This window comes from Microcaecilia unicolor, chromosome 10 (assembly GCF_901765095.1).
Source record: "Microcaecilia unicolor chromosome 10, aMicUni1.1, whole genome shotgun sequence".
Lineage (NCBI taxonomy): Eukaryota > Metazoa > Chordata > Amphibia > Gymnophiona > Siphonopidae > Microcaecilia > Microcaecilia unicolor.
Window position 1 is genome coordinate 198,375,447 of NC_044040.1, and position 17,987 is coordinate 198,393,433.

General features: G+C 45.8%; 1 protein-coding gene across 2 annotated transcripts in view; it reads left to right on the top strand.

Annotated features, from left to right (window-relative positions):
- The window catches only part of FNDC3B (fibronectin type III domain containing 3B), a 549,281-nt gene that overhangs the window by 443,094 nt on the left and 88,200 nt on the right, over positions 1 to 17,987 (top strand). Inside the window, exons 13-16 of one of the 2 annotated variants that reach the window (XM_030216206.1) lie at positions 475 to 646; positions 1,186 to 1,272; positions 10,941 to 11,079; positions 17,406 to 17,477. In XM_030216206.1, the coding sequence (XP_030072066.1) occupies positions 475 to 646; positions 1,186 to 1,272; positions 10,941 to 11,079; positions 17,406 to 17,477 (470 nt within the window). The remainder of the gene's footprint in view (positions 1 to 474; positions 647 to 1,185; positions 1,273 to 10,940; positions 11,080 to 17,405; positions 17,478 to 17,987) is intronic. The other variant, XM_030216207.1, reaches the window with a different exon arrangement.

A 17,987-nucleotide genomic window follows, 5' to 3' on the forward strand; every position in this document is an offset into this window, starting at 1 on the left:
CACAGTTTTATACCGGCATTAAGGCATGCCAAACCCATTATAGAATGCAAAGCTGCTTTGGCGTGCAGATGCTTAGGCAAGACTGTTTGCACCAGATGAACGGCTGGCATAAGCTGGGGTGTGTACAAGCGCCATGCAGTACGCGCATCTGATACTGTTCTAAAGGTGTGCGCATTTCTAAGCGGAAGTCCCATGACATGTCTGTGCTCCACCCACGGGTACAGTATGTTTGCTGTGACGTACCATTTGACTATTGTGCTAAGCTCATAGAATAACGCACATATACGCCAGTCTGTGATGTCATTAACGCGCATAAGTGCACCTATTCTGTAAATTAGTGTGCACGATTGGTACTTAGATGTCTTTTATAGAATTGCCTTTAAATTTTTGCGAGTTCTTTTGTGGCAGGGTGTCGCGTAGACCTGTTGGATTCTCAGATGCCATGACTCTGTCTTCTTTCTTGTCACTCTATAGTGGCTACAGCCAGGAAGTAGTGTGCTATAGCTCAGGTAATATCCCTCCAACGCCTTCGGCACCAAGACTCTGCCGAGCTGGAGTCACGTGGATAACACTGCAGTGGAGCAGACCAGAAGTTTGCACGTCCGAGGAAGAGATTTCGTACACCCTGGATATGCAGGAGGAGAACGTAAGTATCAGAATAAGAAAGGGTAAAAAGGAAAGCATTCGGGTATGGATATTCAACCCTTTTTTGTATAGGCCGTCACATTTTTAATGCGGGATTAATGTTATACAGCACTTGTTACTCCTGACAGTGCATAGATTCTCATGCACAAATTAACCCCTGCTCTGAAGAAGGTATAATTCAGGGCTGGACAGAAGATCACACAACTAGTTCAGTAAAAAGATAACATCTTCATTTTTTTTTTCTTTTTTAAACCTTCATTTCCTGTAGCATGTTAAAAGTATAGAACCAACATTTGTCAGGAATGAAAACAGTTCGTCTTCCAAACCACACCAAGAGCCAGTAGTACCAGGGACTTTCTCACAGTCGCAGCCTCGAAGATAATCATTTTATACCTCTGGCCCACATTTTTGATGATGAAGAGAGAATATAAAGCATGCATTCTAGCTGCAGTGGTTTGCACATTCGGTGTAAGCGATTGTCTGTCTGCATTTTTTTTCTGCAATGATGTAGTCATTCTCTGTTTTCTTTTAATCTTGTAGGATAGTGTTTTTCATCCGAAGTATACAGGGGACCATCTAACCTGTACTGTGAAAAATCTCAAAAGAAGCAGACAATATAAATTTAGAGTAAGTTCTTTTCCTTTCTTGATTTTATCTGTGCCATCCATTGGCCTTTTATTTAGTTCTACCAAATTCTACCAAATGAGTAAATAAGACATACCTTCACCCCCTCCTTGCAGAAATAAGGGACAGTTGCCTATATGGCATTATAGGGAATTTTCCCCATAAGGGCTGACATTGTCATAATTACTCTTTGGGTGAATTTTTCACCACACTTTTGTTTAAAACAACCAAATATCTTGCTTCGTAGTGAATAACTTGCAGTTCACCATTTGTCCAGCAGGTGGTAGCATTCCACTTAGTTTAGTCACCCACTTTCCCTCGGATTCTATATAGTGTGACTTAAGTTTCATGTATAAATCCAGTCATATGCTGGATTTGCATGTGCAACTTAATTAGATAACAAGCCAATCAGCACCAATAATTGCCACTTAATTATTGACACTAATTGGCATTAATGAGAACTTACGCACAGTACTGTCTTAAGCGCGGAATGGGCAGGTCATGGGTGTTTCTAAAATCTATGCATGTGGTTATAGAATACATCCAGTCTGTGCGTAACTTAGACTTTGGCGTTTACACCAAGTTTTACTTGGTGTAACTGCCCGCGAGCAAATTTAGTCACTTGGTCGGGTGCTCGGCGTATTCTATGAACCACGCGTAAATTAGGCATATTAGTACATAAGTACATAAGTAGTGCCATACTGGGAAAGACCAAAGGTCCATCTAGCCCAGCATCCTGTCACCGACAGTGGCCAATCCAGGTCAAGGGCACCTGGCACGCTCCCCAAACGTAAAAACATTCCAGACAAGTTATACCTAAAAATGCGGAATTTTTCCAAGTCCATTTAATAGCGGTCTATGGACTTGTCCTTTAGGAATCTATCTAACCCCTTTTTAAACTCCGTCAAGCTAACCGCCCGTACCACGTTCTCCGGCAACGAATTCCAGAGTCTAATTACACGTTGGGTGAAGAAAAATTTTCTCCGATTCGTTTTAAATTTACCACACTGTAGCTTCAACTCATGCCCTCTAGTCCTAGTATTTTTGTATAAATCGCCCCTAAATTTAGGCGTACTTTATAGAATATGCCTAGGCATATTTCGTTTCGGCACCAATTTTGTAGGCATGACTTGTAGAATCTAGTCCTTTATGCATCTGGGAAAATATTCAGTGTTCATAACCCATAGTTTGAATATTTATTTATTTGTTACATTTGTATCCCGCATTTTCCCACATATTAGCAGGCTCAATGTGGCTTACAAAATACCATAATGGTGTACACCAAGTATGGTAGGTATTAAACAAATACAATTAGAAAAAGGGTCAGGTAAGGTAGGGGTAAATGGGTACAATAAGGTACAAGGAAATCAAACATATAAATGGCGAGTGACCGACTCACTCGCAAATGCGCAGTAGAGACTTCCCTCTCTGTCCCGCCCCCGCGTCAATACGTGATGACGAGGGCGGGACAGAGAGGGAAACTGCGCCGCCGAGGTTGATACCGCTCCCCCCCCACCCGAGGTCGCCGCTACCGTTACCCCCCCCCCCCCCCCCCCCCATACACACACACACACACCTGGCCCGGGCCCTCTCTCCGCTACTAAACTTACACATCCATTCGCCGGAACGCAGCACGCACATCAGCTGAGCTGCCGTCAGCCTTCCTTCCCTGCCTGTGTCCCGCCCTCGCTGACGTTACGTCACAGGAGGGCGGGACACAGGCAGAGAAGGAAGGGCCGACGGCAGCTCAGCTGATGTGCGTGCTGCGTTCCGGCGAATGGATGTGTAAGTTTAGTAGCGGAGAGAGAGAGAGCCCAGGCCGGGTAGAGGGATGGCGGGGACTCTGGGGGGGGGGGGGGGGAACGGTAGCGGTGGCAACCTCGCGGGGATGGAGAGAGGGAGGGAGGGGGAAGGAAGGAAAACCCCAATAACAGCCCGTTTTTACAGGCTCAACTGCTAGTAAGAAATAAAATGTCCATTGCAATGTACAGTGGGGGAAATAAGTATTTGATCCCTTGCTGATTTTGTAAGTTTGCCCACTGACAAAGACATGAGCAGCCCATAATTGAAGGGTAGGTTATTGGTAACAGTGAGAGATAGCACATCACAAATTAAATCCGGAAAATCACATTGTGGAAAGTATATGAATTTATTTGCATTCTGCAGAGGGAAATAAGTATTTGATCCCCCACCAACCAGTAAGAGACCTGGCCCCTACAGACCAGGTAGATGCTCCAAATCAACTCGTTACCTGCATGACAGACAGCTGTCGGCAATGGTCACCTGTATGAAAGACACCTGTCCACAGACTCAGTGAATCAGTCAGACTCTAACCTCTACAAAATGGCCAAGAGCAAGGAGCTGTCTAAGGATGTCAGGGACAAGATCATACACCTGCACAAGGCTGGAATGGGCTACAAAACCATCAGTAAGACGCTGGGCGAGAAGGAGACAACTGTTGGTGCCATAGTAAGAAAATGGAAGAAGTACAAAATGACTGTCAATCGACAAAGATCTGGGGCTCCACGCAAAATCTCACCTCGTGGGGTATCCTTGATCATGAGGAAGGTTAGAAATCAGCCTACAACTACAAGGGGGGAACTTGTCAATGATCTCAAGGCAGCTGGGACCACTGTCACCACGAAAACCATTGGTAACACATTACGACATAAAGGATTGCAATCCTGCAGTGCCCGCAAGGTCCCCCTGCTCCGGAAGGCACATGTGACGGCCCGTCTGAAGTTTGCCAGTGAACACCTGGATGATGCCGAGAGTGATTGGGAGAAGGTGCTGTGGTCAGATGAGACAAAAATTGAGCTCTTTGGCATGAACTCAACTCGCCGTGTTTGGAGGAAGAGAAATGCTGCCTATGACCCAAAGAACACCGTCCCCACTGTCAAGCATGGAGGTGGAAATGTTATGTTTTGGGGGTGTTCTCTGCTAAGGGCACAGGACTACTTCACCGCATCAATGGGAGAATGGATGGGGCCATGTACCGTACAATTCTGAGTGACAACCTCCTTCCCTCCGCCAGGGCCTTAAAAATGGGTCGTGGCTGGGTCTTCCAGCACGACAATGACCCAAAACATACAGCCAAGGCAACAAAGGAGTGGCTCAGGAAGAAGCACATTAGGGTCATGGAGTGGCCTAGCCAGTCACCAGACCTTAATCCCATTGAAAACTTATGGAGGGAGCTGAAGCTGCGAGTTGCCAAGCGACAGCCCAGAACTCTTAATGATTTAGAGATGATCTGCAAAGAGGAGTGGACCACAATTCCTCCTGACATGTGTGCAAACCTCATCATCAACTACAGAAGACGTCTGACCGCTGTGCTTGCCAACAAGGGTTTTGCCACCAAGTATTAGGTCTTGTTTGCCAGAGGGATTAAATACTTATTTCCCTCTGCAGAATGCAAATAAATTCATATACTTTCCACAATGTGATTTTCCGGATTTAATTTGTGATGTGCTATCTCTCACTGTTACCAATAACCTACCCTTCAATTATGGGCTGCTCATGTCTTTGTCAGTGGGCAAACTTACAAAATCAGCAAGGGATCAAATACTTATTTCCCCCACTGTATGTATAGATGCATTGTAGAGTAGAGGCATTTAAGCAGAATCAATAGGGTAGGCCTTGCAAAACAGATAGGTCTTTAAAGTTCGCTTGAAGTTTTGATGGTCGTGCATCGTTTTCACACTCTTTGGTAATTCATTCCACATTTGCGTACTTAAGTAAGAAAAATTGGGTGCGTAGGTTGATTTGTATCCGAGTCCTATGCAGCTTGGATAGTGAAGGTTCAGATAAGTACGTGATGAACTGATTCTGGCTGGAAGATCTATTAAATCAATCGTATATCCTGGGGCATCACCGTAGAGTATCTTGTGAACCAGAGAGCAAATTTTGAAAGTAATGCAGTCCTTGATAGGGAGCCAGTGTAGTTTCAATCGAAGAGAACTATCTGGTGGATCAAAGCACCTTGAATTGATTTCAGGAACGTATACCCTGTTTCCCCGAAAGTAAGACATCCCCCCAAAATAAGACCTAGTAGAGGTTTTCCTGAATTGGTAGATATAAGGCCTCCCCCGAAAGTAAGACCTAGCAAATTTTTGTTTGAAAGCAGGGCTGCCGAGAGCCAGACAAGGCCCCCCCCCCCCCCCCCCCCCCCCACCCGAGGTCGCCGGGCCCCCCTCCACCCACCCTCCGTCGCTCCCGGAACTAACCTTAAATACCTCCTTTCACCTTCGCAGCAAGCAGCAGCAGGGCAGACCTCTCCTTCCTTCCATGTCCCGCCCTCGCGGACATTACGTCAGGCGAGGGCGGGACACGGAAGGAAGGAGTGGCCTGCCCTGCTGCTGCTTGCTGCAAAGGTGAAAGGAGACGTTTAAGGTTAGTTCCGGGAGCGACGGAGGGAGGGCGGGCGGGCCAACCCCGATGTTTCCCTGAAAAATAGGACCTAGCGCATTTTGGGGGGCAAAAATTAATATAAGACAGTGTCTTATTTTCGGGGAAACACGGTAGGGGTAATACTATAGGCGCTAACATGCACCAGTTATGTACATGAATGATCAGAATACCAGTATAAACGTGTGTTTGTGCGCACATTCGTACGTAAAGGCCAGGTACGTACTTACGTGCCATTCTGTAATTGCGACAGAAACAGAAAAGAAGCAACACTGGGCCTTCAGGATAGAGAGAACGGTTGTCCTTTTAATTGAAAAAGATCTGACACGGGGCCGTGTTTCGGCATACAAACGCCTGCCTCAGGGGTCAGAATGGTTCTTTTGGATATTGCCCAGAGGCAGCCCGTTTCTGAGTGTAAAAAAAACCCGACGGCGTTCTGCTTGATTACACAGACAATTACAACGTTATGGGCAATATGCCCTGATTGCTTGGTTATTTCCATTTTTCGTGATTATTTCCATAAGAACCATTCTGACCCCTGAAGCAGGCGTTTGTACACCGAAACACAGCCCATGTCGGGTCTTTTTCAAATTAAAGGACGACCGTTATCTCTATCCTGAAGGCCCAGTGTTGCTTCTTTTCTGTTTATGCTTGTATGTTGTTACTACCCTCTCTTCTGTGATTCTGTAACTGTGCACATATCTTCAACTGAGGGTAGATTGCAGGTACACTCAGAAATGGGCTGGCTCTGGGCAAGGCTTACAGTTAACGCACATAACTTTCAGAATACTAGAGGATGACTGAGTTTCGCTTTTGGATTCATCGCCAAAGCCGGGTCGAAATTCAGGTTCAAGTCTCTGCTGAAACTAAAACTGTCTCTCCCCCCCCCCCCGGGGTCTCACGATCTCTCTCAGCCCCTTCCCCCCAGCAAAAAACAGGTCTGCTGGCGGCAGCTCTCCTCCCCCCCCCCCCCCCCCAGCAGCAGCTCCTCTTGCCTGCGCCAATTCCGCTATCAAGATACTGCGGGGACCTCCCATGGCCAGTCTCGCAAGACTGCTGCTGAAAGTCCCGGAAGCCATTTTCTGGGCCGGGCATGCTCAGGAGCAGGAGTAAGTGGAGATGCTCCTGCACTCACTACCACCAACAAAAAGGTAGACCCCGGGGGATGGGGCACGCTGAAGGGGGGGGGGGCATCGCCGGGGAGGGTCTGGGTCCAGGGGGCAGTTTTGTTTTCAGCTTCGGTTTCTGCCGAAACTGAGCAGCCAATTTTGGTAGCAGATTCGGTTTTGGTCGGGCTGTACAGAATACCATATCACCAACAACTAGCTGAGTACACCTAACCTTTTGCATGCTTATATACCTGGTTGCGTTGGTGTTCTATGAAGGAAAGCAGGTTCCCGCTTTCCTTTAGAGAACTGTTAAAGAAATTGTCCCTCAGTGTGGAAACTGACCCTAGAGATCAGTTCTCTGCAGTAGAACACAATCTCTGTATTGCACTGATTTATCAGGAGCAAATTTGATTAGAACTGTAGACCTGTTTGCTTTAGAATACTCTGACACTCTTTCAGTCTCTGGAACGGATATGTTAAGCTGCATTAGTGTTGACTGTTAACCAGGTCCGTCCCTAGGGCTATGCGAGTGGTTCAGCCGCAGAGGGTACAGTTGTCTAGAGACGCAATTACACTAGGAGGGGCATGTCTAAGTCCGAGTTTGGACATTGGGCTTAAAGCGTCCAATTGGCAAATACAGCAATTTTCAAAATAGTAAAATGTCTTAATTTTTTATTGTTTTGAAAATGGCCACTTGCTAAATGTATTTGTGCTCTGTGCATTTATCATTTTGGTCCATTTTCGGAAAAAAAAAAATGTCCAAGTGAAAAATGCACTAAACAAAGCCATTGGGATGTAGGAGGAGCCAGCATTCTTGGTAGACTGGCCACAGTGGACTTCACATAAAAGATCCCAGGTACATATCTCACCGTTGTCCCCTTATATTATATTAGCCATTAAGCCCGTAACAACGGGCTAGTTTTTTGTTTTCCTGTGACCCCCCGCCCTCCCTCCACCAACCCTGCTCTCTCCCCTGCCCTCCCCCCAGGGTCTGTTTCCCTCAGTTCCGCCCCCTCCTTCCCTCCCCGCTCCCTCCTCCTCCGATTTCCACGCCCATGTCCAAGCCCTCCTCCCTATTGGGCTGTACTGCTGGTGGAGGCGGGGCTTGGACTTCTACACTCTCAGCATTCCGACTCTACTGCGCATTTGCAGGTGAGTCGGTCACTTGCCGTTTATATGTTTGATAGGGAGCCCTCCAAAACTCACCAAAAACCTACTGTACCCAACTGTACAGCACCTTTCTGTCTGCTGGTGTCACCTATATATGGGTACAGTAGGTTTTTGGTGGCTCACATTTTCCACCATAAGTGTAACAGAGTGGAATATGGGCCTGGTCCCCTTCTGTACAGTGCACTGTAGCAGCCACTATGTTACTCCAGGGACCTGCCCATAACATCTGAAGCTGTTGTAGAGGCTGGAAATGAACACAGGAACACTGAGAATTTGCTAAATTGGGCCTTGCAGTCATCTGATTCTTTTAAGCTCCGAGGCAGGAAATGACTTTACTGGAAATGTGCTAAAGATGCTAGATGGGACCACGGGGGCTTGGGCCCCTGGTTGGCTGGCGGGGTCCCCAACCCCCGCCTGCTCAAGACTTTTGTCCAGCGCTGGTCGCACCGGAGACCAACGCTGGATGAAGTCTTCAGCTGGTGGGGTTGGGGACCCCCCGTCAGCAAAGATATACAGCGGCGACCAAAATGTGCCCCCCCCCCCCCCAAATCAGACTCTTGCCCCCTCCTACCTCAAGGTCTGGCTACACCCCTGATCCAGTGGCGTTCCTAGGGGTGCAGCACCCCCCCCCCCAATGCACGCCGCTGGGGGGAGGGTGCCGCAGCGCGCGCCTGCTCAGAGTTCCCTGTGTCTCTTGGTGATACTGTTCTGAGGGTTCTTCTTCTGTACTTTTAGTACATGACACTGTGAATAGATTAGTATTTGAATGATTCTGTTACCCCAGTTGTTGTACTTTTGATTTATTAAAGTATCAATCGACATTGGGATATATTAACTTTGTCCACTGAGCATGGAATAGCTGTCGCTCTCAGTTATGACAGTGTAATTGATGATTTTGCTGTGCAGCAAGCAAGAAAAGTAACTTTGAAATAATCAAATTGTTGTATTTGGTCCTCGGTGTTGGAACTCCCTTCCTTTTGAATTGAGATTGACTTCAGGTTACTTGGAGTTCTGTAAGATATTAAAGACCTATCTCTTTTCCTTGTATTTATCTGACGGAGTAGATACTTAAATTTTGGTATATGGGATATTTTATTGTTTTTTTTAGGGGTTCTGTTAACTTAATGTAAATTCTAGATAATGTTACTTCCTAGGGTTGTCCTAGTTTTTGTACGTATTGTTATCCGCACTGATCCAATATTTGGTGTGTAGCGGAGTGTAAGTTTAATTGTCATTACTCGTCACTAAGGATTATACTCTCCCGATCTCAAAAAGTCTAAAAATCCTTGGAGTCTTGTTGGATAACCACTTGCTACTAGACGGCCAAGCTAAACTCATCACTAAAAGAATGTTCCACTCCATGTGGAGATTGAGGCATCTCAGGCAATTCCTCACCAGGGAGCTCTTCCGAACCCTTACTCACTGGTTGGTCCTATCGCATATTGACTACTGCAGTGAAATTTATGCTGGTTGCCGCAATTCCATTCTGAAAAAACTCCAGACTGCACAAAACATGGCTGCAAGGCTAATACTAGGCAAATCACGCTTTGATCATGCTCAACCTCTTCGTTTTAACCTACATTGGCTCCCCATTGCAGACCGTATTACCTTCAAAATCTGCTCATTGACTCACAAGATACTATATGGGGAGGCCCCTACCTACATGTCAGATCTGATAGATCTACCTTCAAGAAATGCATCGGTGACTGCTCGATCCTACCTTAATCTACATTATCCAAGCTGCATGTCTGTAAAATATAAACTGCTTTTTTCATCATCTTTCTCCTACGTCAGCCCAAAATCTTGGAACGCTCTACCTAGGCAACTAAAAGTGATTGACGACCACCAGCTATTCAAGAAATCCTTAAAAACATTTTTATTTGAGAAGGCTTATCCCCCACTTAATGCTAAGCCTTCACCTTCCTCCTGTTGACTATATCCGTTTAGCCACCGACTACTTCCACCTAGTAAAGCATCCTTGTATCATCCTCTTGTGCTTTCCAGACCTTCTCACTTTTGTGTCACTCCCCTCTATGCATTGTAAACCTTTGTAATTTTGTAAGCCACATTGTGCTCGCTATAGTGGGAAAATGTGGGGTATAAATGTACCTAAATAAATTATAATGTAAGTTTATTGTAATAACTGTGCCTTCCTTACTACTTTGGTTGGTGAACGTTTCATTAACTTTACTTTTATAGATCAAGAGGTTGTTACGTTTCACAGAGTTGAACAGTGGCTAGATTTTTCTATTACGATGACGCCCGCTCTTTGCAGGCTGCAACCTACCAATGTTTTATATGGTTGTATTAGCTAATAGGCCTATGTGAAGTTGGAAATAAATTATGAAATTCACAATTGAAAGTCTGAGATGTCATTGGGGGGGGGGGGGGGGGATTGGGCAGGGGTACAGCAGGAAGGATGAGGGGTTGCAATTATAGCTTGCTAGTGCCCTTCTGTTAACATGGATCAACACGGGCTTCAACACTCTTATTAAAAGCTGGTGTTAATGAGATGGAAAGTATACGTTGACGTAGATGGCAAAGTTCATGCCTTAATGTGGATGGTAGTGCAGAAATTCAACTACATGTCCCTGAGGCCTAATTTTCACATTTTGCATTTATGGGCTTGAGTTGCATTTTACCATGCGCTAGTTTTCACAAGTCTAATAGGTAATGAGCTATTTAGCATGGTTTTTTTCCATCTCATTACTTCGGCTTAGATTTTGCATTAACATCAGGGTTCAGCTGTTGCCCTTGGGCAGCAGTGAAGTTGTCATCTGAGAATGCAAAATTGCCACAGTGATTTTCCGCAGTCATCAACACTAATAGGACTGGAAAGTGATAAGAAGGAAATTTAATATTTTAATTCTTTAAATTTGCTTTCAAGTATGATGCACTTCATACCTTTAGGAGGAGACATTCCTTACGTTGCTGTCCAGCTATTGATAAGGCTGTGCCTCTAACTCTGGATGTTTTGTTTTTCTGCAGCTCACTGCGTCCAATGTGGAGGGGAAGAGCAATCCCAGTGAAATTTTGGTCTGCACAACCAGCCCAGATAGGCCAGGCCCACCGTCCCGACCCACTGTGACAGGGCCCATCACGTCTAACGGTTTCAGTGTGAAGTGGGGTAAGGCTGTACATGCAGGTTATTGATCTCTGGATCACCTATTTCACAGTGGTGCAAACATTGTCTCAAGGGTACTGCATAGCCGCCGAGAGGGGGGGAGGCAGAGGGAACAAAATTCCCCAGGCCCGGCACTGCAGTCCCACCCGCCCTCCGTTGTTGACCGTCTGCCACCGGGACGGGCTCCCTGCATTGAAATCACAGCACCTCTCACCTCCATGAAAGCGTTGCAGGCAGCAGGGCAGCAGATCGCCTCCCTTCGGGCCTCCTTCCCTCCCTGTGTCCCGCCCTCGTCTGACGTAACTTCTGCGAGGGCGGGACACAAGGAGGGAAGGAGGGCCGATGGGAGGCGATCTGCTGCCTGCAGCGCTTTCACACGGATGTGAGTGGTGCTGTGATTTCAATGCAGGGGGCCCAGCCCGGTGGCGGACGGAAGGGGGAGGGGGGGGTGGCGACGGCAATGACCTTGGGGGGGGGGCGGTGGCGGCGACCTCGGGGGGGGGGGGGGGGAGTGGTGGGGCAGGGCCACGGGGGCGGCCTTGCCCCAAGCCCGGCCCAGTCTCTCGGCGGCCCTGGGGTACTGTCCATGTTTGTACAGGACAGAGCATCTAATGAGAGTGCCGAGGCAGTTTATTGTCAAGGGCGCAATCAGTGTGACAACACACAGAGAGCAAAAAAAAAAAAATGTAGTTTCAATGAGGGTTTTGGTTTTTGAAGCTGTGGTATCACCAGTAAGACCTGCTTGACTTATAGTCTGTTGTTCCTTGATGAATTTGGCACAAACATTTCCTAATGGCTCTTTTACAAAAGCTTTGCATGCGATAACGGACATTAGCATGCACTAAATTCTAAGAAGCCCGTTACGTACCTATGGGTTCTGAGAATTTAGTACGCGCTAAGCTTTAGTAAAAGGTCCCATAGTCTTTCATTATTAAAAGCAAAATGTATCGTTCATTGAGATTTTGGGAAAAAAATGTTTCAGATCAAAATATGTGAATAAAAGCCCTTTAAATTCATATAAAGAACGTTCAGCTTTCTTATTGTTTTTGAAGTCTGCACAGAGAATACTGCAGAAGAGTTTGGCATGGACAGTTTAGGCCGGCCGAGTGCCTCAGACGATAAATGCTGTTTACTGCCATGTGAAAGGTCCAGAGGCGTAGCCAGGCAACAGATTTTGGGTGAGCCTAGGCAAGAATTGGGTGGGCACCAAGTTGCCCTCCCCCCCCCCCCCCCCCCCCCAAAAAAATATCTCAGCTGTTGGGGAAAACGCTTCTTTCCACCTTGGCAGTCTGCAGCAGGCATGTGCTGAAAACTGAGAATGCACAGGTGCCGGTATTGTGGAGAGTTGCGTTTTCGTTACCATTAGGAGGAAGTCTTCAACCGGCAGAGCTTGAGATCCCCACCAGCTACCGCTAAATGTGGTGCTACTGTTGGATGGGCCTGAGCCCCAAGTGGGTGCGCCCCGGCCCACCCAGGCCCACCTGTGAAAACAGAACAAAAGTATCTATTTAGCAAATTTGCTTTTTCTTCATCACTTTCCACATAGCGGTTCGCAGTATCTTTTAGTCTCACAATTCCCTTTTTAGTCATTCTCCTTTCACTAATATACCTGAAGAAAATTTTGTCACCCCTCCTTACATTTCTAGCCATTTGTTCTTCCGCTTGCGCTTTCTCCAGACATATCTCTCTCTTGGCTTCTTTCAGTTTCATCCGGTATTCCTCCTCGTGTTCCTTTTCTTGAGTTTTTCTGTATTTCTGTAATGCCAACTCTTAGCCTTTATTTTCTCAGCCACTTGCTTGGAGAACCATATTGGTTTCCTTTTTCTCTTGCTTTTATTTACTTTCCTTACATAAAGGTTCGTGGCCCTATTTATAGCTTCTTTCAGCCTGGACCACTGTCCTTCCACTTCTCGTACTTCCTCCCAGCCCACCATCTCCTTCCTCATGTATTCCCCCATTTTACTAAAGTCAGCACGCTTGAAATCCAGGACTTTGAGTTTTCAGTGGCCACCCTCCTCGTCAGCCATCATAACAAACCAAACCATTTGATGGTCACTGCTGCCCAGGTGGGCACCCACTCGGACATTTTACACGCTATCCCCATTAATACCTTTCAAATATTTGAATGTCTGTATCATATCACCCCTGTTTCTCCTTTACTCCAGAGAATACGTGTTCAAGTCAGGAAGTCTCTCCTTGTACTCTTTGCTATGCAAACCCCATACCATTTTCGTTGCTTTTCTTCGAACCGCTTCGATTCTTTTTACATCCTTAGCAAGGTACGGCCTCCAAAACTGAACACAATACTCCTAGTGGGGCCTCACCAACAACTTGTACAGGGCTATCAACACTTCCTTTCTTCTGCTGGTTATACCCCTCTCTATGCAGCCTTCTGGCCGCAGACACCACCTTGTTGCATTGTTTTGTCACCTTGAAATCCTCGGACACCATCACCCCAAGGTCCCTCTCCTGAGCCGAGCTTACCGATCTCTCCCCTCCTATCTGGTACATCTCTTTTGGATTTCTGCACCCCAAGTGCATCACTCTGCACTTCTTGGCATTAAATGTTAACTGCCAGACCCTTGACCATTCTTCCAACGTTTGGAGATCCCTTCGAATGGTTTCTACTCCCTCCAGGGTATCCACTCTATTGGCTACCTTCATGTCATCTGCAAAAAGGCAAACTTTTTCTTCTGACCTTTCAGCAATGTCTCTCACAAATATATTTTTTATTTTATTTATTGCATTTGTATCCCACATTTTCCCACCTCTTTGCAGGCTCAATGTGGCTTACAATACATCAGAGTCGGCCCCAGCAGTGACCCCTGAGGAACTCCACTACTCACCTTCTTTCCCTCAGAGCAGATTCCATTTACCACCACCCTCTGCCACGGTCAACCAGTTTCCAATCCAGTTCACCACTTTGGGTGCTAAGTTCAGCAAAAAATCCGGGGAGAAGTGGAACCATCTTTCCAAAAAAAACCCAAACTCCCCCAGTTTAGAGACCAGCTCGATTGCATGGTTTGTGGAAGTCCTTAGTTTAATTTCCGGGCCAGGCCTCTGAACCTTGGGTTGCTGAAACCGTGTTGATTGCTCCTTCGAGGAGGGTGGATGCGATTTGTTGTACAGGAGTGACACCTACTGGCCAAACTGCATCCACAGTTGCGGCATCCTTCAGCTGAGGATTATCCTCACGGTAACTAGGTTGTGAGTGAGCAGCAGGATATAAATGGGGAAAATCTCAGCTAATGGTGATTGAAAGTTTATGGTGCCGTAACTCAGATGAGGCTGATTCAGGCTCCGTTTGGAAGCCTAAGGAGTAGGAGGAACCCTGTCATGCAGTCGTCGGCATGGACAGCACAAATAATGCATGCAGATGGGTAAAGGAAAATAGCTGTTTGAATTAAAAAAAAATTTACATTATTTGCTTTCAAATAGTTATGCTTCACATTCATAAAAGTGCTGTCATGCTGTTGGTTCAGAGGCTGCTTGTGCTGAGATGAGTTTATGCACCCAGAAGCACTGAAAAAAAATGATATTAATTTGTGGAGAACTCCTCCATGGACAAGCTCGTAAGGACTAGATGCACTCTTCAATCCAAAAGCAAAATGATTACTTTAAATGCCTGCATTATGCTATTACAGTGACAAATTGTATTTCATTTTCCTCAGCGTGGGTTTAATCACTTTCTTCAGAAGCCGGAGGGTCAAATTTGTCTTTCGTTACCTACTATAAACAATTGCCATCAACTGTGTTCTCTGAGGAATACACTCGGCCAGCATCGGTTATTTCACTCCTGCCTTTTCTTCTGCCACAAATGAAATGACTCCATTTCATACTGCTATTCAGTCTAGTTCCATCTGCATGTGTTACCAGGCATCCCGTATGAAGGCAATTTTCAGAGCCATTTATACAGGTAAAATAGGGCTGACTGAAAATCGCCCTCCCCAAAGGCAGCTGAAAGCTTACCCAGGGGCCACAAAGGGCCCAATTCTATACATGGCACCTAAAATTAACGCGTGTTAAGCAATCACACCTAAGCATATTGTAAATACCGCACATAATTGTACGTGCAGTATTTAGCATACGCTTAGGCGTAGTTCATGTGACTAAATGGAGAGGAGGAGTGGCCTAGTGGTTAGAGCACCGGTCTTGCAATCCAGAGGTGGCCGGTTCAAATCCCACTGCTTCTCCTTGTGATCTTGGGCAAGTCACTTAACCCTCCATTGCCTCAGGTACAAACTTAGATTGTGAGACCTCCTGGGACAAAGAAATATCCAGTGTACCTGAATGCAACTCACCTTGAGCTACTACTGAAAAAGATGTGAGCAAAATCTAAATAAATATTCTTTGGGGTTCTACATGGAATGTTGCTACTCTTTGAGATTCTGAATGGCATCTTGGGAGCGGAGGAGTGGCCTAGTGGTTAGAGCACCAGTCTTGCAATCCAGAGGTGGCCAGTTCAAATCCCACTGCTGCACCTTGTGATCTTGGGCAAGTCACTTAACCCTCAGTTGCCTCCGCTACAAACTTAGATTGTGAGCCCTCCTGGGACAGAGAAACACCCAGTGTACCTGAATGTAACTCACCTTGAGCTACTACTGAAAAGGTGTGAGCAAAATCTAAATAAATAAATCTACGCACGTCCATTTACACCAACGAAAAGCTGGTGTAAATCCCTGCGCGTAGATGTGCATGCACTGGCCTATATTTTATAACAATGCATATAGATTTTGGAACGCCCCTAAGCAGGCCCTTTTTTGCCTTTGTGCGTTAGAATTCAGGCACAGTACATTACAGAATACGCTTAGCAATGTATGTGCGTAAATTCTAATTTTTGCCAATTAGTGCTCAATATTGCTTGTTAAGAGCTGGTAACAACGCTTAACAGCTTGTTAAAACAATCTACACGCGTAACTCTAGGCGCACTATATAGAATCCGGGGGGAAAGTGGGCACTTGTCAACTGTATGAAAAAGCAGTGTTCTTTGCGTCATTTTTACACCGTGACAGGAAAAAAAAGGTGTGCGCAGAATCCATAAACCAAATAAATACATTTTCAGAAACAGGCGTGCTGATTTTTCCCTCTTGGCCACGTGCACAAAAGAGTAGGTTTAATTCATGTAACATACATGAATTTTCAAAACTAAAGTGGATTCCCAGTAAAAAAAAAAAAATTGGGGTAATGGGGTGAATTCTATATATGGCACCAAAACAATTGACACTGATAAAAGCGCTATTCTATAAACCACGCTTAAAGCTGGGTGTGGTTTGTAGAATAGTGCGTATGCCCGGTAGAGTGGCCTAGTGGTTAGGCTGGTGGACTTTGGTCCCGAGGAACTGAGTTCGATTCCCACTTCTGGCACAGGCAGTTCCTTGTGACTCCGGGCAAGTCACTTAACCCTCCATTGCCCCATGTAAGCCGCATTGAGCCTGCCATGAGTGGGAAAGCGCGGGGTACAAATGTAATAAAAACAAATCGTGGCTAACTTTAGTCACGAACAAAAAAAGCAACACACGGCCTTCAAGACTGAGACAACAGTGGTTCTTTATTGACAGGTGACCCGACACGGGCCGTGTTTCGGCGTAAAAGACGCCTGCCTCAGGGGTCAAGGTCTCTGTTCTGCAGTTCTGCCTCAGGCAATGTGAAAATAGCTCATAAGTGAGTGTGTCTGTAGAAGAATTACAGCTGCAATGTGAAGGATGAAATACGTTGGAAGCCTTTTCGATTGTGTAAATGATTAGACATTTGGACAATCGAACGTGTTTCATCTTTCACGTCGCAGCTGTAATTCTCCTACAGACACACTCACTTATGGGAAATTTTCTCATTGCCTGAGGCATTGGATCTGTATACTTTACATACTGCAGAACAGAGACCTTAACCCCTGAGGCAGGCGTCCTTTACGCCGAAACACGGCCCTTGTCGGGTCACTTGTCAGTAAAGAACCACTGTTGCCTTAGGAAGAGGGTGAAAGAGGGTAGACTTAGGAGTAATCTAAGGACATATTCCTCTATGGAAGGGGTGGTGGATATATGGACTGGCCTCACAGGGAAGGTGATACAGATGAGAACAGTACGTGAATTCAAGAAAGCATAAGGCCATCATAGAGGATCTCTACGAGGTAGGATTGTAGCACTGAGCAAGTTGGTCTTTATTTGCCATTATTTTTTATGTTTCTTTGTCCAGAAAAAAGATGAGATGGGGGCATTTTTCAGCATTTCACATTTCTTTTCCTATGATTTCTGTGGTGTCCGTTTTAGCTCTATGAATATCTTGGTTGTCCCAATGTAAATTGATGATTTTATTCATCTTTCCCTGTCTTTCAGATCCTCCGCAAGACAATGGTGGCTCAGAGATCTTACAGTATTTGTTAGAGATTTCTCAAGGAAATTCTGAAGGTAATCTTGCTAAGCATCTGTTTTATCGAAGGTAGTTCAGTCATGGCGTATTCTAGCAGAGAAAGGCGGCTATCATGGTAAGATGAAAGAAGGGCTTTTTATTCAACCAGGTGAAAGAGCCCGCTGGACAAGAAAGATCCAGACAAGTGGTTCTCAAAATCTTAGTGATGTCTGCTGGTTCCCCCTGCTTTGCACCAGGGGATTAGCAGTCCAGTATTACCAGAACAGTTTCTGATTGTTTTGACCGGGGAACACTTGGAAAAATTGTCATTTGGTCTCAAGCTTTCCTTGGTTAACTGAAAAAAATGTCTTTATTGAAATTTTCAAAAATAATAGAACTTCTCCCGCTTCACTCTTAAATTCTCATTCAAATCCACAGTGGTTACACAATATATTCCTGTCTGCCAGTTGTGTCATATTCCTTCTAGGATGATATATGATCTGCGATACCGCCAATCATCTGAAATGAAGACCCCCCCCCCCCCCCCCCCAAACGGCTTTGGGTTTCCT